The sequence below is a fragment of the Bos mutus genome, chromosome 9 (assembly GCF_027580195.1).
Source record: "Bos mutus isolate GX-2022 chromosome 9, NWIPB_WYAK_1.1, whole genome shotgun sequence".
NCBI classification, from domain to species: Eukaryota; Metazoa; Chordata; class Mammalia; order Artiodactyla; family Bovidae; genus Bos; species Bos mutus.
Window position 1 is genome coordinate 32,858,419 of NC_091625.1, and position 27,063 is coordinate 32,885,481.

At 40.2% G+C, this 27,063-nt stretch overlaps 1 protein-coding gene across 2 annotated transcripts in view; it reads right to left on the reverse strand.

Moving 5' to 3' along the window:
* The window catches only part of SLC35F1 (solute carrier family 35 member F1), a 425,182-nt gene that overhangs the window by 154,753 nt on the left and 243,366 nt on the right, over positions 1-27,063 (reverse strand). For both annotated transcript variants that reach the window (XM_070376367.1, XM_070376368.1), the window contains exon 2: positions 11,885-12,060. In XM_070376367.1, the coding sequence (XP_070232468.1) occupies positions 11,885-12,056 (172 nt within the window). In that variant the 5' untranslated portion in view covers positions 12,057-12,060. The remainder of the gene's footprint in view (positions 1-11,884; positions 12,061-27,063) is intronic.

Below are 27,063 nucleotides of genomic sequence, written 5' to 3' on the forward strand. Positions count from 1 at the left end.
TTCTTCCTGGTTCTCAAAAACTGAGAAGCGGAAACCAATGAAATCAGACACTCAAAAAATGCACGGACAGGGAACTCTGATCTAAAGATAATCACAAGGCAATTCTACTCCTGGGAAAGAAAAAAAAAAAGTCCCCTTCATTGTTTTATTTTCTGCCCCCTGCAAATTTCCTGCAGCCGACTGCAAGAGTGTCTGCAAGATGGCTAACCGCTGAGTCTTTGATTTAATGAAAACTTTGGGAAAGCAATTCAATTCACTGCAGGGACTGCTTTTTTCTTCCATTATGATTCTTTTTTAATGAGAAAGATGATTGTAAGGATAAACTCTATTCCTCTGAATTTTTACACTAATTACATACAAAGCACTATTTTGGCAGAAGGGGACTTATCTCCTTGAGGCAATATAGTTATCATCTTGTAACCACCCTTCAATCTCCCACAAGAATGCTGGAGCTTCGTGCCAGGAATGAGTATCTCTCTGTGCCAGCTCGCAGCATGGAGAGATGAACGCTTAAAGATTTCCAGAATTAACAGTCAACACAGACTCTGGATAAAACAGGGAGACAATCCCTCCCTCCCAACTCACATACTGTTTGGAAGCGAAGAAGCAGAAGGGTATCTGTTAATGAAGTATTTGGCATGAGGAATGAGGGAGGGCCTTGCATATGCATGTCATTTTCCTTCCATCTAGAAGTCACTGATCATGCTAAGTCATATTGAAAGTTCTGGCTAACATATCACTTTATTTGAGAGTCAGCCACCTTCACACAAATAGGACATGCATTCTTAGGTACTCTAAGTTTGATGAAGACTGTGGGAGACTTGATTCAGTGCAGACTGCCCCTGTAAGCACTGTGTATGTATGAAATTCATGTACTTTTACACTAGTTAATGGATTGTGAGCTTGATAAATAATAATTTGTGTCCCACTAGCAAGTTCTTCAGAGTAGGTACATTTTCTGGAGTAGAGGGGAAACTGTACTCATTCTTGAAGTCTGAAAGCATGCCACAATGAAGGAGGACATTTTAATGGCCTTTCCTAATATCCATAAGTGAGGGAAAAGCTACCCAGTGGGAACTCGAGCCCAGTGATATGCAATTTCATCATGGCGGCCAAGGGGTGAGAGTAGGCGGTCAATTCTTTCTCTTTTTTTCCCCCTTTGGTCAGGTATATTAAAGTATAATTTATATGTGATAAAATTCACTCCTTTTGGTGTATAATTTGAAGAGTTCTGACAAACATATACAGTCATGTAACCTCTAAGCAATCAAGACATAGAGAACATTTCCATTACCTCCAAAGTTCCCTTGTGTCCCTTTGCAGTCAATCACCCCCACCCCTGGTTCCCTACTCCAGCAATCATTGATCTATTTCCTGACCTTATAGTTTTGCCTTTTCCAGAACTTTGCATTACTAGCATCATGTAGTTATACAGTGTATACGGTCCCATGTCTGCCTTCTTGCACGTGGCATAATACTTTTGAGATTAATACACATCATTGCATAATAACATTGTCCTTCTATGGCAGAGTCATACTCTACTGTGGGAATTTACCACAGTTTTTATCCTTTTACGAGCTGATGAGCCCTTGGGTTGTTTACAGTTTTGGCTTATGAATAAAACTGCAGTGGACACTTGCACATAATATTTGTGGATATTATGTTTTCATTTCTCCTGGAAGAACATGAGTGATGGGTCATATGGTAAGTGGGTATTTAACTTTATAAGAAAGCATCAAGCCATTTTCCAAACTGTCCGTTATCATTTTGCATTTCCAGCAGCAGTATATGAGAGTTCCAGTTGCTTCACATACTGAGGAGCCATTTTGCTAAAACTGGATTTTTATTTTCTTCTGTGATCTTCACTATTTCCCAGCATGGTTTGCAGAGGAGTGCCCACCCCTTATCCCCTGCCCCACCTTCTCTTCTCCCTTCCCTATCAACATAAGTAAAATTCCCAGGGAGTATCCACTAAGGTTCATTTCAAAAGTCATTGAAGTACAGCCTTTCTATACTATGAGGGCTAAAACTCTCCAACATGTAAACATAAATACAACCTGCCGGTGAAGAGGAATGGAGGTTTGCCAAGTAGTTTCCCACAAGAAAGATGATTTAAGAGGCTCCAGTGAGTATTACCTCACCAGACTTAGGTAAGTGACAGTAATATTTCCCTCAGGACTCACAAGGGAGTTATAATTCAGTATGTACATTTGCCAAGTCCTTCCTTATCCAACTCTCCAAGAATCCCTTCTCCTCTGTGATTTAGTCAAAGTTACCCACAGAAGTGGACACTGAACAGACTATGTATGAGCAGAACTCAGGCCTCTACATACAGATGGCCAAGAAGCACAGGAAAAGACGCTTAACGTACTTAATGCTTAACGGCATGCTTAACATCACCTCGCACTGGTCAGAATGGCCATAATCAAAAAGTCTACAAACAATAAATGCTGGAGAGGATGTGGCAAAAAGGGAACTTTCTTACACTGTTGGTGGGAATGTAAACTGATACAGCTACTATGGAGAACAGTATGTAGGTTCCTTAAAATACTAAAAATATACCTATCATATGATCCAGCAGTCCCACTCCTAGGCATATATCTAGAGAAAACCATAATTTGAAAAGATGCATGCACCCCAATGTTTGTTGCAGCACTATTTATAACAGCCAGGACATGGAAGCAACGAAAACGGCCATCAACAGAGGAATGGATAAAGAAGATGTGGTACATATACACAACGGACTATCAGTCAGTCATAAGAAAGAATAATGTCATTTACAGCAACATGGATGGACCTAGAGGTTATCATACTACGTTAAGTAAGTCAAAGACAAATATCATATGATATCACTTACATGTAGAATCTAAAAAAAAAAACAATACAATGAACTTATTTACTAAACAGAAACAGACTCACAAACTCTGAAAACAAATTTATGATTACCAAAATGGAAACATGGGAGGAAGAATAAATTAGAAGGTTGGGATCAACAAATACATACAACTATATATAAAATAGATAATCAACAAGGACCTACTGTATAGCACAAGGGGCTCTACTCAATATTCTGTGATAATCTATATGGGAAAATAATCTGAAAATGAATGGATATATATATGTGTGTGTATGTGTGTGTATATATATATATGTATATATAGATAGATAGATAGATAGATATAGATATAGATATCAGTTCAGTTTAGTCACTCAGTCGTGTCCAACTCTCTGTGACCCCATGGACTGAGGCACGCCAGGCCTCCCTGTCCATCACCAACTCCCGGAATTCACTCAAACTCACGTCCATTGAGTTGGTGATGCCATCCAACCATCTCATCCTCTGTTGTCCCTCTCTCCCCGCCCCCGTCAACAATGTTTCCCAGCATCAGGGTCTTTTCAAATAAGTCAGTTCTTCACAGCAGGTGGCCAAAGCATTGGAGTTTCAGCTTCAACATCAGTCCTTCCAATGAATATTCAGGACTGATTTCCTTTAGGATGGACTGGTTGGATCTCCTTGCTCTCCAAGGGACTCTCAAGAGTCTTCTCCAACACCACAGTTCAAAGCATTAATTCTTTGGTGCTCAGCTTTCTTTATAGTCCAACTCTCACATCTATACATGACTACTGGAAAAACCATAGCTTTGACTAGATGGACCTTTGTTGGCAAAATAATGTCTCTGCTTTTTAATATGCTGTCTCAGTTCAGTTCAGTTCAGTCATTCAGTTATGTCCGACTCTTTGCGACCCCATGAACTGCAGCACGCCAGGCCTCCCTGTCCATCACCAACTCCCGGAGTTTACCCAAACTCAAGTCCATTGAGTTGGTGATGCCATCTAACCATCTCATCCTCTGTTGTCCCCTTCTCCTCTTGCCTTCAATCTTTCCGAACATCAGAGTCTTTTTAAATGAGTCAGTTCTTCACATCAGGTGGCCAAAATATTGGAGTTTCAGCTCAACATCAGTCCTTCCAATGAACACCCAGGACCGATTTCCATTAGGATGGACTGGTTGGATCTCCTTGCAGCCCAAGGGACTCTCAAGAGTCTTCTCCAACACCACAGTTCAAAAGTATCAATTCTTCTGCATTCAGCTTTCTTTATAGTCCAACTCTCACATCTATACATGACTACTGGAAAAACCACAGCCTTGACTAAACGGACTTTTGTTGACAAAGTAATGTCTCTGCTGTTTAATATGCTGTCTAGGTTGGTCATAACTTTTCTTCCAAGAAGCAAGTGTCTTTTAATTTCATTGCTGCAGTCACCATCTGCAGTGTTTTTGGAGCCCCCCAAAATAAAGTCTGTCAGTTTCATTGTTTCCCCATCTATTTGCCATGAAGTGATATATATCACTTTGCCATACAATGGAAACTAATACAATATTGTAAATCAACTATACTCTCATATAAAATAAAAATTTTTAAATAAGAATTCAGGCTTCTGCTCTGAGAAAATCCTGGATCCCACTTTACCTCTTTTCCCTGCTCTGCCCTGTGTCTTGGACTTCCTATGGTAAGAACCAAAGAAAATTCCAACAAAGGCAAGGGGCAAAGGTTCACAGAGGCAGAGCTGTACAAACAGAAGTGGGGAGGTGAGATCTGAAGGGGATTCCAGCGTCTGATATACTGTTGCAGTTTCCATAGAGGCCTATATTATTTTGTATGAAGTTCTATATTTTTTCTAATTAGACAGGTATTTTTAATTTTGCAACATTGGTAATTGAGAAATTAGCTTACATAATTATAAGATGTGTAGTGTTTCTGCAGGGAGCACATATGAGGCCTGTCTTACACTGGAAGAGGCAACTATCATCTTCCAGTTAGTGGAAGATGAGTATGGAACTAATTAGTGGAACTTCTGAGAATGTTCTTATAGGGACTAGACTACTGGGCCATGAGTTGCATGTAGCTGTTGTGTACAGACAAGACTGTCATCTTTATATATTTCTCTCGCCAATCTGGCTACTTCAGTGCTTATTGGTGCCCAGTTACTAAGTCCTACCTGACTCTTTGTCACTCTGTGGACTGCAGCATGTCAGGCTTCTCTGTCCTCAACTATCTCCTGGAGTCTGCTCAAATTCATGTCCATTGAGTTGGTGATGCTATCTAACTATCTTATCCTCTGTTGCCCCTCTCTCCTTTTGCCTTCAATCTTTCCCAGAATCAGGGTCTTTTCTAATGAGTCATCACGTCAGTGCTCTGGAAGGAAAAAGAAGATAGTGGGTAGAGGGGACCAGGAGAGGGTGAGTGCTCCATAAGCCTGAGCCAAATTCATTTCATCAGCCTCTCCACCGATAACTGAAGTTAGAACCTAGACTTCCAGAATTTCTGTCTTATGGTATTTAGTGTTCAAACCTAGAGTATTTCTCTTGAAGAACATGGCATGAATTAACGTTTCTGTATTCTTTTTGGAAAAATTCAGACTACACACAGTGATATATTTGAGTGTGCTGTTAGTACTATTAGTAACTTGCTTCATTTTTCACACTCACACAAAGAAATATACAAAAGATTCAACAAATATTTTAATGTCTGTTAAGAATTTGCTAGAATTCATGCAATACTCATCAAACTGTTTCTAGCTGCAAGCTTGCCGTTTATTCAGAACTAGAAGAGGATATAAAAACCTCTCTCAGTGAAAAAGCAAAATGTGCAGAACCAGTCACCAGGAATATCTCTAATGATGCCCAATAGCGGCAAACTTTCTTCTTTTTTCAGGGTCTGTATCCAAAATGAAGCCGGCACTTCTGGTTCTATTCATGTTTTCATTGCAGATACCCATTCTTTCCCCATCATCATGACTTGAAGAGGAAACTAAGGGATGAAAATGTTTTCTTTTCACCCTCAACATCCTGCTTTTGCCTTGCAATTCTTACCTCCCTCATCACTGAGCAGCTTGTTGATGGGAAAACAAAAAGAAATTGGAGAGGAAAGAACTCAGAAAAATTGGCAGAAGAAAAGGAAGAAGAAATTATTGACTATTTAAAAATCTTATGCTTTATATGGATAACCAACAAGGATCTACTGTATAGCACACAGAACTCTGCTCAGTGTTAGATGACAGCATGAGAGGAGAGGAGTTTGGCAGAGAATGGATACATGTGTATGTATGGCTGAATCCCTTCACTGTTCACCTGAAACTATCATGGCATTCTTAGTTGGCTACACCCCAGCACAAAACGAAAAGTCTAAAAGCTGAAAAAAATTTGTGTGGTTTATATATATTCAGAAGTTAAAAACTGCCAAGAGAAGAATCGTGGATATCTATTGTTTAAGAACTACTGAAAGTGCTTCTGGGCGGAAGCAGGATTCATATAATAATTGATAAAAGAAGCTTATGGAAAAAGTTTGATGACATAAAGTTTTTCTTCAGAAGAAATGTATCTTATTTCACCTTTGTTTTAAAAGTTGGTCACATTTCTAGCTTCTACATCACAAATGCAAGAACTGCATGGTCTTTAGTTGTTCAAATGTGTGTCTTTAGTTGCTAAGTTATGTCCAACTCTGTGACCACATGGACTGTAGCTCGCCAGGCTCCTCCGTCCATGGGATTTCTCAGGCGAGCATACTGGAGTGGGTTGCTATTTCCTTCTCCAGGAGATCTTCCCCACCTAGGGATTGAACCTGTGTCTCCTGCATTGGCAGGGAGATTCTTTTCTGCAGAACCACCAGGGAAGAAGCCCTTAGTTGTTCATAGTCTGCTTTTTGTGTTTTTCTGTTTCCTGATTTCAGCTAGTATTACATGGAATTTTAAGAAAAAAGGATACATGAGGAAGAGGCTTCAAATCCGTAAGTTTTGGCAGCACTACACTTTCTTAGTCATTTACCTGTGAGATAAGATACACATAGTTCTCTGCCCCTGGTTCTTGGCATAGAGCTCCTCAAACCCTTGCAATTTCCTAAGTGATAAGAGCACTAGTGGCCTTCCCTGGTGGCTCAGTTGGTAACAAATCCTCCCGCAATGCAGGTGACCCTGGTTCGATTCCTTGGTTGGGAAGATCCCCTGGAGAAGGGATAAGCTACCCACTCCAGTATTCTTGGGCTTCCCTGGTGGCTCAGCTGGTAAAGAATCCACCTGCATTGAGGGAGACTTGGGTTTGATCCCTGGGTGGAGGAGGGCATGGTAACCCACTCCAGTATTCTTGCCTGGAGAATCCTAATGGATAGAGGAGCCTGGCGGACTGCAGTCCATGGGGTTGCAAAGAGTTGGACACAACTGAGTGACTAGGCACACATGCAAGAGCACTAGGAACATATTTTGTGCTATTTGGTCTTTGACCCTTGCTCCTGACACAGAGCTCCTATATCCCTTACAATTTCCAGGGAGATAGGAATTTTTTTCTTCTAATGAGTTGACTCTTGGTGGGCTCCTGGATGGAGCTGGTCACCAGAAATACCAAGCTATGATTAGAAAGCTGGACTTTTCAGCCCTGCCTTCCCATTTTCCAGAGAGAGGAGAGGGGCTGGAAATGAGGTTAATGATCATGTCTACCTATTGAAGCTTCCATAAAAATTCCAAAAGCATGCAGTTTGGAGAATGCTGGGGTTGGTGAACATGTGACATGGAGGTTCTGAGACAGCTGTGCTAGAAGTCACATCCCCCTTCCACATACCTTACCTTACTCACTTCTTCCATCCAAAAGTACATCATATCTTTTTGTAATAAACTAGTAAACATTAAGTAAGCTGTTTTCCTGAGTCCTGTGAGACGCTCTAGTAAATTAACTAAATCCAAGGAGGGTTAGTGGCAACTTCTGACCTATAGCAGGTAGGGCAGAAGCGCCAGTAATAACTTCCATCCATCTCTCGACACAACTGTCAGAACTGAGTTATGTTGTAAGACACTCAGCTGGTGCCACAGAACTGCAGGGTGTGGGAAAGCCCCACACATCTGGTGTCAGAAGAACGATAGTGTGAGAGTAAAGGAGAAACACAAGAGGAAGAATACATTTTCCTTTACAGTTCCTAAAGCCCCACCTTGCCCATATAGCCTGTGTTTGGATTTCAGGCATTACTTCAATCAACAGGGATATTTTAATTGTCTGAGTAGCTTCCCCAAAGTGGTTACAGCTAACTAAGTAAACAGTTATCTAAATTTTATCTAAATTCTCAAATTTGATACAATCTTATTGGAACTAGTTTTTTGAAGTACATTTTTTCTACAGTGCTGTATTAATGAGGCTCTTTATGATAAACGGCAAGATGTTTAAAAATTTTAGAACCATCTGGAATAAAAAAAACAACCTAGTGCCAATAAAAGAAGGGCTAGCTGTAAAACCTATCTACAATACACAATTTTAGGAGGATGGTCTTTGTAGGAATCAATTTTTGGTTTTCTACATATTTTGTAGGAATCAATTAATCAGATCAGATCAGTCGCTCAGTCGTGTTTGACTCTTTGCAACCCCATGAATCGCAGCACGCCAGGCCTCCCTGTCCATCACCAACTCCCGGAGTTCACTCAGACTCATGTCCATCGAGTCAGTGATGCCATCCAGCCATCTCATCCTCTGTCGTCCTCTTCTCCTCTTGCCCCCAATCCCTCCCAGCATCAGAGTCTTAACCAGGGGCAAATTCAAAACTCCAGCTTGAACTGGAGTAACACTGAAACTTATACTAGAGTCTGTTGCTTCAGAGTCTTTGATCATAGGTTCAATGCAAATTTGATGTAAAGAATTCACTTTAACTCAGAAGTCAAATTCTATAAGACTTTGTAATGACATGGCCCTTAATGCTCTTGAAAGGCTTCTTGCATTTATCACATTGTGTTTACATGTGACAATCATACATTTTATGATTAAAGTGATAAAGAAAGATTGTTAGTTCTTGAGTCTAACCCCTTGCTGTTATGTGGCCTAAGGTGGTATCAAATGAATAGAGTGGCCCTGTAGGATCAGTGATGTCTGTGATGGAAGAATTGAGAAGGCTGTATCTTGTTCAACCCTAACCTGCAGCCCTCCCAGGAGATTAGTCAGGGAGCACCAGGAATGGAGGAGGAAATGTGGCCAAGACAGCGGTTCCCTCACACAAACCACACTTTCCATCCTCTCCTCTTTGCTCTGTTCATCCCCTCTCACATCTTGAGGTGCATAATGAAAGAGATTATTATGTTGCTAGAACATAGCACTGAATCAGCCTATACAAAATTAATGTAATTACTATGTTGATTTCCAGATGTTAGCTTAATGCCGGTCTATTAAAACCTCTAAAGATGAAGCTTAAAACAAACAAACATTCTAAGTAAACATCCAAATGAAGACATGCCAGCAAGTTTAGTGATAATCTGAGGCCGTGGCAGATATCTCTGGATAGGGCATTTTAGAAGTTGATTTTCTTCATCATCAACCATAATGACAGAAAGTTCTCAGGTCCTTTTCAGTCTTTTTCTTCCAAAGTGCCTCTGAATTCCTTGCTGCTTCTAGCCCCTGGCCTCTTTCCCGTCATCCCTCTGCCCTGCCCGCATGCCCATCCACTCTCGGCACCACGTACAGCCATATCCTCTTGACCTCACTGTTGTGCGGCACTGGACCTCTCACCCAGGGCTGGTTTCTTATCCAGGGTTTTGAAATTCAAGGGAGAAAACTCTCCTTTTGCTCAAACATGTCTCCCTCCCCTCTTCGTTCCTCCCCTGGACTCCACATGGGTGGGCAGGGTGGGCCATGAAAGTACCCAGCCTGGCTCAGAGAGATGCCTACTCTTCCTAGTTCTAGCCTACAGCACATTCCTGATGCCAGGGGAGCCTTCAATTTCTCACTGATAAACTTTCAGATAATAATTCCTATTTCCTTGGTTTGAAGGAATAAAAGAGGTAATTCACATACATAGTGGCTGGCACATTATAAAGTCTCAATAACATGTATTAACTTTGGGCCTTTTTCTACAGTTAAATTTTTTTTTTTAAGCTTTTCTGTCTCTACCTGTAACTGTGAAATTATTCTGTTTCTTAGAATGGCTTACTTTTATTTTTTCCCTGATGAGAGTTTTTGTTAAATCTCTGGGCTCCTGGAAAGCAAGAGTGACAAGAACCTGAAAACTAATTGCAGCTCATCACCTTATAGTCTAGAGCAGGGGATCCCCAGTCTCTGGGATCCAATGCTTGACAGTCTGAGGTAGAGTTGATGCAACAGAAATAAAGTGCACAATAAATGCAATACACCTAAATCATCCCCAAACTGTCCCCCACTCTGGTCCATGGAAAAACTGTCTTCCATGAAACCATTAGTCCCTGGTGCCAAAAGTTTGGGGACTGCTGGCAGACTGGTTCTGAAAATCTCCAGAGAACACGAATTTACCATTTCCATGAGATTTTGTTGTTGTTGTTGTTATATCAGAATGTTGCAAATTTGTTCTTCAATCTTACTATTTTTAATTATAATCCTTGTACTGGGCTAAAATAATTCTATCCTTTAATAATTCTAAATTATCATTCAAGTCTTCATTAAATTATTTTTAAGTTGAACTGCATAGCTCTCCTTGATATGATCAAATGATACATTCTTCGTATTGACAGTCTCTCAGAAGTAAATTTCTAATTATACACCTCCTCCACTTTCTCATTTTCTGGAGTCCTTTCCTGGATTGAAGCAACTGTTTAGATAATGCATTTGTAGCGTTCAAAATCAATGGCTTCCAAATCATACTGAGGAAATGTAGCTGAGACTCAGTGTCTTAACTTTCATAGCCTGAAGTTTTGTTTGAAATTTTATTCTTTAATTATGTTTACCTATATTGAATTTTATTTATTTATTTTTATTTTTTATTTTATTTTATTTTTAAACTTTATAATATTGTATTAGTATTGCCAAATATCGAAATGAATCCGCCACAGGTATACCTGTACAAACACCAATAACACCAATTTTTGAGAAGTAAATGAAATTAGCTTCTGCAATACCTTAGACAATCTCAAGTTAAACTGGAAGTCAGTTCTAACTTGTTCATTTGTACTCTTCTTCTAAGATGAAATCTAGTCCTGGCCAAATCATTATAAATAAGCAATATTATTCTGGATGATAATCCAAATACGGAAATGTAAAAATACAATGCTGAGATACGATTTGTGGCAAAGTTTCAAAAAAGTATGACGGTTAGGATTACTGTATATAGCTATTCATGTATCTTTATTCATTATTAAGGTATATAATTATCTTCAAACCTATTATGGTTACTTTTCAATGCATATTTTATAGTCAATAGCTACAGCTAATAATAGCGACATTATTGGCTATTTCTGGGCCATAGATAAGAGTATTTATACCAGATTCAATGGTATTATATGTCTCTGAAATATACCCTCCAGAGATATACCACAAGGATTTCAACTGCAACTGCCCTTTAATAAGTTTTTCCTGCATCAAGTCTTGAAGGATTTGTTCCATTGCCTTAGCTTTTTAGGTTTAGACAGAACAAGTCACATGACTGTGGTAGCTGTTTTTTCTTTCTTTTCCCCTTTGTTATTACTAGAGTTGTTTGCGTTTACTATTTTTATCTTCCTTTCTCAAAGACATATATTTGTCCGCAATCCCCTTGGGTTTCTCAGGGCTAGCAGGTACTAGGAACAGCTTCATCAAGACTGTTTCAGGTTCCAGGGAAGCTGTCTATTTAGATTCACTGAGGGGTATAAGAAATGCTAACAGGAATTCAAGTAGTAAGCAACTGTACTTTTTGGCCTATACATGCATTTCTTACTTCCCGTTGAGTTTACATAATTCATGCTTCTTTGTAATTTATTCATTCATTTTGTTTGCTATATTATCACAAAACAGAACAGTGAGATTTGGGGTTTTGAATTGTCTTATGATGCTGTAAGTGAAAAAAGTTAATCTGGTCATAGCTCATCACTCTTGAAGATACTGGTAAAAGAGAAACGGGTTTGGCATGCTTACCTTGTCTGACAGCTAGTGTGGTGGTATAGACCAAGAAGAGAAGAATGTAATTGAGGAAACTCTGGAAGACTGGCGTATTGGCATGGAAATCTTCTGACAGGTACTTGCTGGTCAAGCTAATTCCACAAATAAGGAGGGATAACACCTGGCCTAGAGCCACAGAGATTAACATCTCCCTGAGAAATAAAGAGAAACATAGTAAAGATCAGCAGAAAAGCCAATAGAACAATCACTTAAATTTTACTGAATACTTATGCCACTTACTAGGCTACATGCAATAAACAGTGATTCTTTTAATTCATCACAGCAATCCTACTGGGAAAGTGCAGTTATCACTGGGGTTGTGCAAAGGAAGGGGGCTTCCAGGTGGTGCTAGTGGTGAAGAACCTGCCAGCCAATTCAGGAGACATAAGAGACGCCGGTTGGATCCCTGGGTTGGGAAGACCCTGTGGAAGGGCACATGGCAACCCAGTCCAGTATTCTTACCCTAAGAATCCCATGACAGAAGAGCCTGGTGGGCTACAGTCCATTGGGTTGCAAAGAGTGAGACACATCTAGAGTGACTTAGCATGCATGCAGAGGAAGAAACCAAAGTTTAGAAGGGTTAAGGAGTTTGCTTACAGTCATATAATTAGTGACAAAGTTGGGAGTTGAGATCAAATCTCTCCAAGTGTTCCTGGCTTCTTCCCACTTCCCCTAGAGCTCTAGGGGAAATTAACATTTTCCTTTTGCCACCATGGCATGAACAAATTGTTCAGAAACCTGAGAGAGAACCCAAACACTGACCAGGAGGGACCATATTCCAACCTTGTCCTAAGATTCTCATATCAAAAAGGGGAGACTCTTCTCTTTCATAAACTAAAATCTTGGCTCTAGGAACACTTAGAAGAAAGGGCTATAGAAACCCTTGAAAATCTAGGAGTATCTCCTCTCCATTCCCAGATTTTGAATCTCAGTTTGCTCTAATGAACACTAATAAGCATAGTCTCTGCTCTCCTCTGCTCAAGTCACAGTTGCTGATATATTACAACTCTTATTCATAAAGGAAATTTAGTAACTGAGGTGGTGTAGTAAGAGATTTCAAATTTTATAAATATTTTCCATGGCATTTTTATAGGCACTGACCATAAAGACTTTTGTAGTCGAGATTACCAGGAAGAGTCAAAGAGTTCACTTTGCATAGAAATAAAATGCTCATGTGGTCTCTGTGGTCACATACACCTGTATCCTCTGACACAAGACGAATCCCTGGCTTCAGCAAAGCAGGCTTCTGCTCTAGCCAAGAGTCTCATCTGACTTTCCAGGCTTATTTATTTAGAGAAAAAGCAACAGCGAATAAGCAAAGAGTCATATTTCTAAACAAAGAAGCATTAGGCAGAGCGTCTTCAGCATTACATATTTCCTTCCCCATGGTGTTTGTGAATCCATCTTTCTGGAAGGGTCCTGGGTAGATACCTTTTCTTGTGTTCCAATAAAACTTTATTTACCAAAACAGGTGGTGAGCAGATGTGACACATGGACCAGAGTTTCCTGACCTGGTACATAGACTCTAGGCCTCAGCTGGGTAGATACCTTGGTGGTATCCTTTAAAAAAAAATGGCAAATCCATCACTCATTCCATTTGCTTCCATGAAGAAGAAACATTGTGGCAAGGCATGTGGGCTCATGAAAAAGACTCTCCACAGGTTAGCTTGAAATCTGTTGGTAGAGGCTGCCTTGGTAGATTGGTAGACTGCTGTCTCCAAGTACTGGCCCTGACTCCTCAATTCAATCTTTATAAAGGAGTCAGAGATATTTTTAGACAGATAAGTTTAAAACGTCAGTCTTCAGTTTAAAATCCTCCCGTATAGATGATACGCCATAGATGGCATCCTATAGCACGCAGTGATCTATAAAGCCTATGTTACACTGTCTAAAAAGGTGGCTGCTAACAGTGCCTCATATCTTTCTACGCTCAAGCTGCTCCTCCCAAAGGGAGGTGGGTTCTATTTTCCTTTTCAGGAAGCTGAGCTTGTCTTGTGACTTACTTTAACCAACAGAAAGTAGAGGGAGAGATGTCAAGTGGCTTCCGGGCCTAAGTCTTAAGAAGCACTGTGGCTTCCATTTTCTGCCCTCCTAGGATACAGCTTCCATGTACAGAACCCCAAGTTAGACCACTGAATACTGAGAGGCTGTGAGAAAAGGAAAAGAGAGACCCTGCCAACCATTGCCATCGCAGCTGAAGCACCAGACATGTGCATGAGGATCGTGGATCCTCTGGGCCCAGTGGAGTGGTGCCAACCTGCGTCACGTGGAGCAGAGATCAACCTTCCCCAGAGACTGCTGCCCAACTGGAGAACTGTGAGAAATAATCAATGGTGGTGCTTTCAGAGCATGAAGTTTTGGGTGGTTTGTTAAGCAGCAGCAGCAGCTACTGAAACAAGGCCTTCGATGTCCCCTCTGCCCTCTACTTCTAGCACCTTGGAGCCCTGCCTCCAGCTTCCCCCATTTTATTCCCACAGAGCCAGAGCTCCAGCCCTACAGAGCTACTCGCACTTCAACAATGAGTCATGGTCTTCTTCGTCAGCATGTCTTCTCACGTGTTATTATTTCCAGAGTGTTCATCCCAACTTGTCAGTCTGACTCTCATTCATCTTTCAAGATTTGGCCCACATGTTATGTTATCCCCTTTAAGAAGTATTCTCTGCCCTCTCTTTCCCTGGGATGTATCTCCTTTACTTCTGTATCATTGTTCTATAATGACTGTTTTTACTGGGAAGTTGGTACAGTGCTCTTCACTCTGTCTGCAGCTGGGCAATGCCATTCAAAGGAAATAGAAAATGAACACGTCAAAGACAGTAGGTACAACTAGGCAACACCGAATGGTTTTGTTGAAATGAAAGGATGATTTTTTTTTTTTAAAGGCAGACGTAAAGAGAAGTACCAGAATCAACTCAAGAGTTTTTAAGCCAGCCTAGGAAGTGTGATATCCATTAACAAAAATCATGATAGGAGCTGCAGGACTTCCTTGATGGTCCAGTGGCTAAGACTCCACTCTCCCAGTGCAGGGGGTCTGGGTTAGATCCCTGGTCAGGGAACTAGATCTCACATGCCACAGCTAAAGATCCTACGTGCCACAATGAAGACAGAAGATTCCTTATGCCACAGCTAAGATCTGGTGCACGCAAATAAATACATTTTTAAAAAATGATTTGCAAAAAAATCATGATAAGGAGTTGTCTTTAGTGTAAAGATAATACACATTTTTTGGTATATTGAATTTGAGCTGCCAAATGAACTTCCAAATGATCCGGGAGTATCAGAATTCTGGGATCAGAGTTGAACAGGGAGGTCAACCAGGAGAAACATATGGAAGTTATACATATAAACGTGGTGGCTAAAGCACTAGAAATGGATGCTATTCCCATGGAAGGAAGGAGAGAAAATAGGAAGACCTAGGGAAAATCCTTGGAGAATCCCCAGATTGGGGTTAGGGAAGAAACTAGAGGCATATCATTGGAGTCAGAAGCAGACCAGTGCTCTGTGAGGTGGGATGTGGTGGGGGGCGGGAAGGAGGTTCAGACAGAGGGGATTACGTATACCTATGGTTGACTCATGTTGATATATGGCAGAAACCAATACAATATTGTAAGGCAATTGTCCCCTAGTTAAAAATAAATAAAAAAATAAGCAGTTAGAAGTCTAAAGGGAAGACCATGATACTTCTTGGTGTCAAGGAAACCAAGGGAATAGAGGCTTTTGTGGAAGAAACAGATGTACTACTGAATGTTGCTTAAAGGGCAGGATGAATGAGGACGGATAGGAGATGATTTGAAAGTCACCGTCAGCCTTTGTAAACCACTTTTGAGTGAAGAATACCAGAGCAACAGGGGTTATCATGGAAAAGAAGGGAATGGAGAACTTCACAGAAGCACTACTGGTAAAGACCTGCCTGCCAATGCAGGAGACATAAGAAACACAGGTTTGATCACTGGGTCAGGAAGATCCCCTGGAGGAGGGTATGGCAACCCACTCCAGTATTCTTGCCTGGAGAATCCCATAGACAGAGGAGCCTTGAGGGCTATAGTCCATAGGGTTGCAAAGGGTCAGACACGACTGAAGCGACTTAGCGCGCGCACACACACACACACACACAGAGTTAGCGGTACTAACTGGACAGGAAGTGATGAGAAACAAAGGTGCTAACATTGAAGAATTTTAAAGAATTCAAAGAATTATTTGCAGAAGTTTGATCTAGTCACCACATAACATAAAATAACAGTTAAAATAATAATGTTTAAAATTATTAAAAAATAATTTAGAGTGGATTCATGATTATCCTCCTCATTGGGTCATTCTTATTTGCATAATAACTTACATCCTTAATATGAGCTGCAGGGGAGAGCTACGACTCATATACCAGGGAGTGGGTACTGGTGCTGCGTGTGTCTACGAGAGGATGCTGGGTATGGAGTGTGTCTCCTTGGGAAAAGAAGGTCAACAACTACTGCGAGGACATGGTCATTCCTACACCTGCTTAAGTTACAACCATGATATTTGAAACCTTGGCAATATCTTGAACAAAATCAGGCCATAAAAAGTGACAGATTAATTACATAAGAGAATAAGATTTTAGACCTTCTAATGTGTATGTGCCAATACACTATAAAACAGCCTTCCCATGTCATGCTCTATATATGCAAAGATGAATAAGCATAGTCCTTGTCACTGGGGAACTACTAAACCAAGATTTTGGAGCTTAGTCCTCAAGTAACTTACTATAAAATAGATGAAATAGAAATAATAATTCATATTTAATAAGTCCTTACTACATGCCAAGTCCTAGGCTTGGCATTTATACATACTGTTTCATTTAATCCTCACAAGAACCTTATAAGGCAGATATTGTCATGGTTCCATTTTATAGATAAGTAAACTGATGCATACAGAGGTAAGTAGCCAGCCCAAGGTCACAGAGCTAGCAGTGGGAGAATCTGGATGGAAACTAAGTCGTATGATTCCAAATCCCAACTTCCTAACAACTATGCCACGCCACCATTACGCTGCCCCCAAAATACTCTATGCCCTCACAAAGGGCACAGAGCACAGTGCTAAACCTGGGTGGCTGGCTTCCAGAAATATTCTGGGGAAGGTGAAGATAAAATAAGTCAGCCGAACTGACTGATGAAAGCTCTTCCACCAAAACATCTGTAATGTGCGCCTTTCAACAGAGGTCAACACAAGCCTATCCTTGTTTCCTCAGCCAAACAAAACAGCAAATCTACTGTATTCAATTTCTCCTTTTAATTAGTGGCCATGCTGTTCAGGTGCTGCAGGTATGATTTGATAAAAATGCAAATTATGGTTTTGTCCATCATGCTAATCAACATGACTTGTAAAACAAGAAGGAAAGGAAGGGACCTTTTATCAGATCAGTTCACCAATCCCTCTCCACGTGAAGGGAGCTCGATACCGTCACTACTGCCGTCTGCAAAATCCATACTAAGTTACTAGAGACCCAAAGCAAAATAAATAGGCAAAGAAATAAGAATACAAGTAAACGCAGATGCTGACACTCTGCGAATTCCAATGCCCACCCCTTCCACTGCCCCCATCGTTTTCCTCTCATGAAATTCTCTTCTGTTCTCTTTTAGCACAGAATGAATACTTCTGGGGATTTGTTTCTCAGAATGTCTTCTTACCACTCTCTGTGATTTAGGATCTTTTCTCTTCATCTACTGTCACCTTATCCCTCCTAACAATTTTCTCCCTGTACTAACCACTAGAGGAGATATGTGGTCCCTTCACCTAACCCCTCATAATCTTAAGGCACCATCTTCTCCAGAAAGCCTCCCCTTGGCCGCCCCTTGCTCACTAAGGCTGAGTTAAGTGTCCTCATCTGTATATTCCTATCTCTACTTGTGCTTCCCATACTGTATTAACTCATGAGCTCCTTAAAAAAAGGGAGTGCATTCTAATCATTTCTATATTCCCGGCTGCCCTGAGGACTGCTGAAAGGGAAGGAGATGTTGTTTAGTCACTCAGTCATGTCCAGCTCTTTTGTGATCCCATGGACTGTAGCCCATCAGGCTCCTCTATGCCTGGGGTTTTCCAGGTACGAGTACTGGAATGGGTTGCCATTTCCTTCTCCAGGGGATCTTCCTGACCCAGGGATCGAATCCACATCTCCTGCTTTGGCAGGTGGATTCTTTACCATTGAGCCACCTAGGGAAGCCCCAGGAAGGAGATAGATACTCAATAAATACAGAAGAATGAATGAACAAATTCACAAGTGAACAAATATCTATAAATGAAAAGGATCAGAAGATGATAGCTGCTTATCTTATCTTGAAAAACTATTAGCTCCAAAAGACAAAAACACCTCATTTTTACTGTATTCCATCTGCCAGTTAGTGAGATTAATAAACTCTTCTCTGCACAAGCCTGGTAAGGTGCTATCTTGCAAAAATAATGCTAAATATGGTGCGGGGTGGAATTTTGCACTGGGAGTTGTTGGTTATTCATGTAGTTTATAGAATAGCACACCAGATGCATTCTAACATAGAATATAGAGTTCCTATAATTTTAGCAGCAGAAATGGAGAAGAGATTATGATACACATTTTCTCTTCTTTGTTTATGCATTTAAAAGGACATCCTCTCCACTTTAAATTCAGAATGACTAGACAATGAAAAATGCATGAGTCTCAGGAAAAACAGTGCTGTTGGAAGCTGAATACCTGTTATAATAGAGCTTGTACTCATAAAGACTGACATAAACCATTACCAACAGCACTCTGTTCTGTTCAAGAAATAGACATTAGAATCTTGTGAATAAACCTGTGTTTTACAAAGTCGATATTCAAAATAATAAGATTTAAAATAAATAATACGTTGAATCTCATTTTCTTCCCTTAGAAGAATACATTAAAGAATACATTCCTTTAAAAAGGTATGAAAAATTTCAACACAGAGTTACATAAACATATTGCTTTGTAATTCTTTGGCATGAGAATGAAACAATTATGTCATCATCTTGAACTCGAGCACATCAATCTTTACGTAGAGACATCATCATTCTGTTAACTATTCTCAGGCAAATCATGTAAGATCTGAGTCAGCATATGAATTCAGATATACAAACATAAGAACACTTACACTGCCTTGATGAAACACAATACCATTTGACCATGGGAAGAATGTGTTCTACTATGTTCTTTGACAAGATTCCTGTTTTCAGAAGTTAGGACATTCACTTCTTGAAGCTCTTTGCTGAAAGGATTTATTCCTTTTGAGTATTAATTAGACTTCGATGTAAGGAGATTTTTAGGCAGGAATCAAATACACATCTCCAGAGAATAACATTAACTGGTGTTTCTTTGACTCAGATTCTGCATTTGTGGAATTTAACCTATTCTCTGGTTCTGTCGTGTCAGTTTTGTTTTGTTTTTACTTTTTATTTTTATTTATTTATTTTTTAATATTTTATTTTATTTTTTAACTTTACAATATTGTATTGGTTTTGCCATATATCAAAATGAATCCACCACAGGTATACATGTGAATCAAGATTGCAGGGAGAAATATCAGTAACCTCAGATATGCAGATGACACCACCCTTATGGCAGAAAGCGAAGAACTAAAGAGCCTTTTGATGAAAGTGAAAGAGGAGAGTGAAAAAGCTGGCTTAAAACTCAACATTCAAAAAACTAAGATCATGGCATCTGGTCCCATCATTTCATGGCAAATAGATGGGGAAACAATGGAAACAGTGACAGACTTTATTTTCTTGGGCTCCAAAATCACTGCAGATGGTGATTGCAGCCATGAAATTAAAAGATGCTTGCTCCTTGGAAGAAAAGCTATGAAAAACCTAGACAGCATATTAAAAAGCAGAGATGCTACTTTGCCGACAAAGGTCTGTATAGTTAAAGTTATGTTTTTTTCCAGTAGTCATGTATGGATGTGAGAGTTGGACCATAAAGAAAGCTGAGCACCAAAGAATTGATGCTTTTGATCTGTGGTGTTGGAGAAGACTCTTGAGAGTCCCTTGGACTGCAAGAAGGTCCAACCAGTCCACGCTAAGGGAGATCAGTCCTGAATATTAATTGGAAAGACTGATGCTGAAGCTGAAGTTCCAATATTTTGGCCACCTGATGTTAAGAACTGACTCATTGGAAAGACACTGATGCTGGGAAAGATCGAAGGCAAGAGGAGAAGGGGACAACAGAGGATGAGATGGTTGGATGGTATCACTAACTCAATGGACATGAGTCTGAGTAAGCTCCAGGAGTTGGTGATAGACAGGGAGGCCTGGCGTGCTGCAGTCCATGGGGTCACAAAGAGTTGGATATGACTGAGCAACTGAACTGAACTGAACTGAAGTAAACCATAAGGAATCCCTCATATCCCTCAAAGATCCCACGATCTTTCACTGACTCCGTGAGGTAGGAAGTATAGGAGACATTCGAAGCTCTAGTGTGAGAGGATGAGTCAGAGACGTGCATGTGTATTAGACGTTGTATGTCTAGAGAAGTGTGTAGAAGAGTGAAAAGCACAAAACAGGAAATTGAAGCCCCTGGCTCTTGAATTCCACTGATTAAGATCCATGATCTCGTGCATCTCCAACTCAGAGCTTGGATTCCTTTGTGCAAAGTAGGAGTATTTTAACTGATGAGTGTGTGATATGACATGCATGTGTGTGCTTGTGGGCGTGCCAAGTCTCCTTAGCTGTGATCGACTCTTTGTGACCCCGTGGACTGTAGGCTGCCAGCCTCCTCTGTCTGTGGGATTCACCAGGCAAGAATACTGGAGTGAGTTGCCATGCCCTTCTCTAGGGGATCTTCCTGACCCAGGGGCTGAATCCGTATCCCTTATATCTCTTGCTTCGGCAGGTAGGTTCTTTTTTTACTAGTGTCACCTGGGAAGCCCTGAGACACTTATGTCCTCCTTCAGATCCTCTTGGTCTCATTATGTCCAAGGTCTCTCTCACTACCCTAGCTTCAGTGGTGGCTGCCATGAAAGGCTATGAATAAACTGCAACCAACACTATTTCTGTGTGTCTTGCACATAGAAGAACTCCTACCCTGGAGATTCCGGGTTGATGCTGAGGGCCAGACCTTGTAGGGACCAATTTTGTACCCACTCACCAGGGACTGGGAGGTGCCAGGGAATGACTGCACTTGAGCAATAGAAAACGAAAGCACAGTGCTTTGTGATAACCTAGAGAGGTGGGACGGGATAAGAGGTGGGACGGAGGTTTAAGAGGGAGGGGTCATAAGTATACCTATGGCTGATTCAAGTTGATGTATGGCAGAGACTAACACAATATTGTAAAGCAATTATCCTTCAATTAAAAATAAAAAATTTAAAAAATATCCTGAAAATTAAAGCAGACAAATAGATTCTCCTTTCTCCTTCCCTCCTCCCAGGCAGACCATCCCTAGCAGCAGTCACTTCCACAAGCTCTCTGAAGATGTCCTGGCTGACAAGGTGCTCTGTTAGGGACTCAGTGCCCCAGTACTGCCTGTCTCTCCTTCCCCTCCTCACTCCTGCTCCCTGGATTGCAGTCCTTAATAAAGTAACAGCACTTAACCTCTGCTTTCTGGGGAACTCAGACTAAGATAATGAACTTTACATTTCCTTCGACTCTGTAATTGTGACTTACTTGCAGAAGACGCTGATGTGTATGGAATTCGTATCTTCGATCTTAAAGTCTATTCCTTTCGTGTATTTGATTAAACGCTTTGGTAGCTGAGTTACCAGCCATGTTTACTTGTTTATTATGCACACACTCTGCGGGTTTGGGGATTAGCTGCAGAGAAACAGATGAGTCAATAGCATTTGTCAAGGGCCTGCTGGGTACAGGTTATGAGAAAGGAATGTCTGGTCCCTGCCTCCAAAAGGCATAGAGGGGCATGGAGCGTAAACAAATGAAACTATCTGAATAGAGAACATAAAAATACCTATGGACTCCAGTAAGTCTATATAAAACTGCTACAAGTTATTGCAAATAATTTGTCTTTAAAATTGGGCAAAGCAAATATGGAAAAAGTTTCAAGAAGAGCACAGTTTTGAGGCTTTTTCTGGGGGTGTTGTTTTAAATAATGGAAGAGGGGTACCTTTGGTATTTTGAACTTGGCACGCTATCTCAGAAAAAAAGAACACTGCTGTTTCAGAAGCTGCTACATCAAATCACTAGGCTGGCTGGTAAGAATTCTGATACTAGAGATGGGTTGAGAGAAGTAAGAAACAGAGGAACCTAAAGTGTAGAGCAGAGTTTTAATTCAGTAAGAATTGTTCTCTGGAATTTCTAAGCAAGGAATGTGAAGCAAGCTCCTGTCATAACATTCCCAAATTTTTCTGCTCATTCCATTCAGTTCAGTTCAGTTGCTCAGTCATGTCCAACTCTTTGCGATCCAATGAATCGCAGCACGCCAGGCCTCCCTGTCCATCACCAACTCCCGGAGTTCACTCAAACTCACGTCAGTGATACCATCCAGCCATCTCATCCTCTGTCGTCCCCTTCTCCTCCTGCCCCCAATCCCTCCCAGCATCAGAGTCTTTTCCAATGAGTCAACTCTTTGCATGAGGTGGCCAAAGTACTGGAGCTTCAGCTTTAGCATCATTCGTTCCAAAGAAATCCCAGGGCTGATCTCCTTCAGAATGGACTGGTTGGACCTCCTTGCAGTCCAAGGGACTCTCAAGAGTCTTCTCCAACACCACAGTTCAAAAGCATCAATTCTTTAGCACTCAGCTTTCTTTTTAGTCCAACTCTCACATCCATACATGACCACTGGAAAAACCATAGCCTGGACTAGATGGACCTTTGTTGGCAAAGTAATGTCTCTGCTTTTGAATATGCTATCTAGGTTGGTCATAACTTTTCTTCCAAGGAGCAAGCGTCTTTTAATTTCATGGCTGCAGTCACCATCTGCAGTGATAGCTCATTCCATTAGTCAGAACCAAATCCTGTTTATATTACAGTGGGAAAGTTTCAATAAGGAGAACGATTGGAAAGCCAGATGCTTCTGTAAGTTTGGCACTCTGAAACTCCATAGTTCCATGGTACATTCACCCCTGACCCAGTGTGATAGACCTATCTCTATTTTCATCTCAACACTGCAAAGCTGCAGGCTTTTAATTTTTGCTTCTCTTCAGCAGAGCTTTTTATGCATCTCTCAATACAGCTCAGTTGGTAAAGAAGCCACCTGCAATGCAGGAGACCCCAGTTTGATTTCTGGGTCAGGAAGATCCACTAGAGAAGGGATAGGCTACCCATTCCAGTATTCTTGGGCTTCCCTGGTGGCTCAACTGGTAAAGAATACGCCTGCAATGCAGGAAACCTGGTTTTGATCTCTGGGTTGGGAAGACCCTGGAGAAGGGAAAGGCTACCCAGTTCAGTATTCTGGCTTGGAGAATTCCACGGACTACAGTCCATGAGGTTGCTTGAACATGACAGAGAAACTTTCACTTTCAACATAATTTGCAGACTGTGCTTTAGTCTGTTACCATCTTGTTCTTCTGGTGTAATACAGCCATCCTTACAGTGATAAAAAGAAGAGGAATTTCTCCAGGAGTATAAGGATTTTGATCATTCATTAATAAGTAAGAATACCAATTGAGGTGGATTAAATAATTATTATTACATTTAATGGCATTTTAAAAATGATGGGGGGTATGACACTTATCTTCCTTTCCTCCCCTTAAATTTGGAAAGGTTATTTTCATGTTATGGCTGCTTAATTTTTTAATTGCTTGCCAGCAATGTGTCAGGTAATATCTTAAGGCACACTGTATACTGAGAGCAAAGCCCATTCTTAATAAAAGTAGAAGAAATGCATATTTTTATTGTCTTGTTGACAATCACAAATTGTAGCTAATATTTTTGTTACATGTGATTCATTTCACTGTGTTTATTTTAGTTTGCCACATAGCTGATGGAGAAAGGTCAAATTAAGAATAAGAGAAATTTTAATTGAGCACCATTTTTGGTTATTTATGATACACTGTGGTATTAGCTCTGACTCTCAAATTTTGTGTGGGGAATCATTTGTAAGTCAACAATCCTCTTTGGGAAGCTTTGTTCCTGAGATAATGCAACTGCTAAATCCTTTAACCAGACTCACATTAACTGGGTGAAGTCAGGGACTACCATGAACCCCATCTGTCAGAAGAACATTCACTCCTCTGTTAAAGAATCTGCTGCTTCTGCTGCTAAGTCACTTCAGTCGTGTCCGACTCTGTGTGACCCCATAGACAGAAGCCCACCAGGCTCCCCTGTCCCTGGGATTCTCCAGGCAAGAACACTAGAGTGGGTTGCCATCCTTCTCCAAGGCATGAAAGTGAAAAGTGAAAGTGAAGTCGCTCAGTCGTGTCCAACCCTCAGCGACCTCATGGACTGCAGCCTTCCAGGCTCCTCCGTCCATGGGATTTTCCAGGCAGGAGTACTGGAGTGGGGTGCCACTGCCCTCTCCAGTCAAAGAATCTAATATACCTTAAACCTTAAGGTGACCTTAAAAGCATCAATCGTCCAAAGAAGCCAGCGATGAGAGACCACAATTTGCATGATTCCACTCATACAACTTGTCTAGAATTGGAGAATCTACAGACAGGTAGCAGATTACTTGTTGTCAAGGGTTGGGGGGATGGGGAGATGGGAAGGCAATAATTAAAGGGTAGGGGGATTCTTTTCAAGATGATGAAATGTTCTAAAATTGACTATGGTGTTAGTCACACATAACTGTCTACAAAATATTAATATTCTAAAAAAAATTGAATTGTACACTTTAAACAGATAAATTGTACGCTATGTGCATTATATCTCAATAAAGCTGTTACTAAAAAGAATGAAAGAGAAAAAAGGAAGAGAGGAGGAAATAAAACAGATAAGGAAAAAGAGATAAAGGAAAGAAAAATAAAATTATACAGCAGATAAAAAATGAAGCTGCAACCATCTAATCTACAAATTGAGAAACTGTACCAGGGTCAATTTGAATGTTAAAAATTAGTCAAGTTTAATTATCTTTCCCCCCACCAAATATAAAGTAATGATGATATATTCTTCCTGGGTTCCAGGGGATCAATTTATATTTTCTTTTAGATGTGTATTCTCACTTTGGAGACAATGGACTTAAAAGATGTTTTTAATCCTTAGCTTTTAAGGTAAAAACGTTTGTCATCTTCCTTTGGAGAACCTGTATGGTGTCATAAAATATACGAAAAAAGTATATGTTTTGAAATGCAAAGTGTGCCTTAAAAGTATGTGCTTTTTAATATCATATAAAAAAGTTTATGTTTTGAAATGAATTTGGATCTTGGCTCTACACTAACCAGCTGGGACTCGCAAGAGTACTGGAGAGGGGTGCCATTGCCTTCTCCCTATAAAATAGGGATAATATTAATAATACATATCTCTCAGGACTATCATGAGGACTACACGAGACAGTTGACATAAACTGCTTTCTATAGTACCTGGCTCATAAGAAATACTCAGAATAATAGCTCTTATTACATTTTAGCACACGTTGTAAGTACCAAATGTTCTTATTGATTACTTAAATCTATATGATTGCATTATGATACATTGAGAAAAAAAGTAGAGAAAGTATTGCTAACATGCATCCCAGATTTATTTTTTCAAGTTCTGACTAATTTCTTCCTAAATAGAGAGATTTTAAAGGATTACTGCTCTGCAGAAATTGGGGAAGGAGAGAAAACAAACAAGAAGAAACAGAAGAAAAAAAAAAGAACAAAAAATAATGAGGAATATTTAAGGAGTTTCACCTGACATGCGTACTATGAAACTAACAGATCTTAGTTTTAAACAGGAATTTCTGACTTGAATTCTTACACTTCCTAACATCTTGGAGAATAAGAAATAAATTTCTACATTTTTAGCCTAACTGTGTTGATGTCTTCTTTCTTAAAGGACTTTGACATTTTTCATTACAAAATGCTTTTAACTCCGCATTTTGAATTATGTTATGAACCCTGAGGCCAAATGGCAAACATTTAACTTTAAAAATCTATTGAATAAATAAAAACAAAGAAAGTACGCAAGTGGACTGGTGACTCACTTTCTTTAAAAATAAAGACCCATGTCAAACTCTGTTATTTCATCACATATTTACCAAATTTGTATGCATGAAGTGTAGTGTATTTGAAGAAGAGTAAATTGGGAAAATTAGATTCCACTAAGTGCTGAACTTCTTCACATACAATTAAAACCTGCTTGAAAAATGTATAATCAACTAAGATCATCAATTATGCCTTTTACTTGGAAGAACTTGCAGGGAACTCAGGATAAATAAATAGGGAAGCCATGCCTCATTTCAGAAGACAAATAAATCTGGCTTTTGCTTTCAAATCATAAAAGGATTCTCTGAGTGGAGACTGGCTGACATTTTCCCACCTCATTCTTTGCATCAAAAGATGACTTCAATTGTCCCATCACAAGGATCTGACAACAATGCAGTAATTTTTTCTCAGTACTCCTGACATACTACCTGGTAAAACAACTAAAAACTACATCAAAATCCAATGTTTGCAACATGGGCTGGACAAAATTCATTCTAGAGGAAAAGGTCTTCTGCAAGAATGAACACTGACTATTAACTATAATTAAATATTACTTATTTAAGAAATCTGACCTGTTGAAGTTTCTACTATAGGGATGATTCTAATAAAAAAAAAATATCATTGCCACTTCTGCTTCAGGGTTAAAGAGGAAATGGCAATTAGAAGATCGGAAGGAAGGGATGTCCACAAATGGGAAATACCAAAAGGTTCTCAGCTGCCATCAAGATGAAAGAGGACAGAAGGACAGACCGGCGTGAGAGGTAGTGCAGGGACCTTCTGAGGTCAGGCAATCGAAGGAGGATTTTAAAATTTTTAAGACCTGAGGTAGGAGTGGGGCTGGTGGAAAAAGAGAAAATAAGAATATTAAATTGAGGAATTTGGTCAAAGACAAGTTCGAGCTAAGTCACTTCAGTGATGTCTGACTCTTTGCAACCCTATGGACTCTAGCACACCAGGCTCCTCCATCCATGGGATTCTTCAGGCAAGAATACTGGAGTGGGTTATCTTTTCCTCCTCCAGGGGATCTTCCTGATCCAGGGATTGAACCCTTGCCTCTTATGTCTTTCAGCATCAGCAGGCAGATTCTCTACTACTCGTGACCCCTGGCAAAGCCATTCAAAG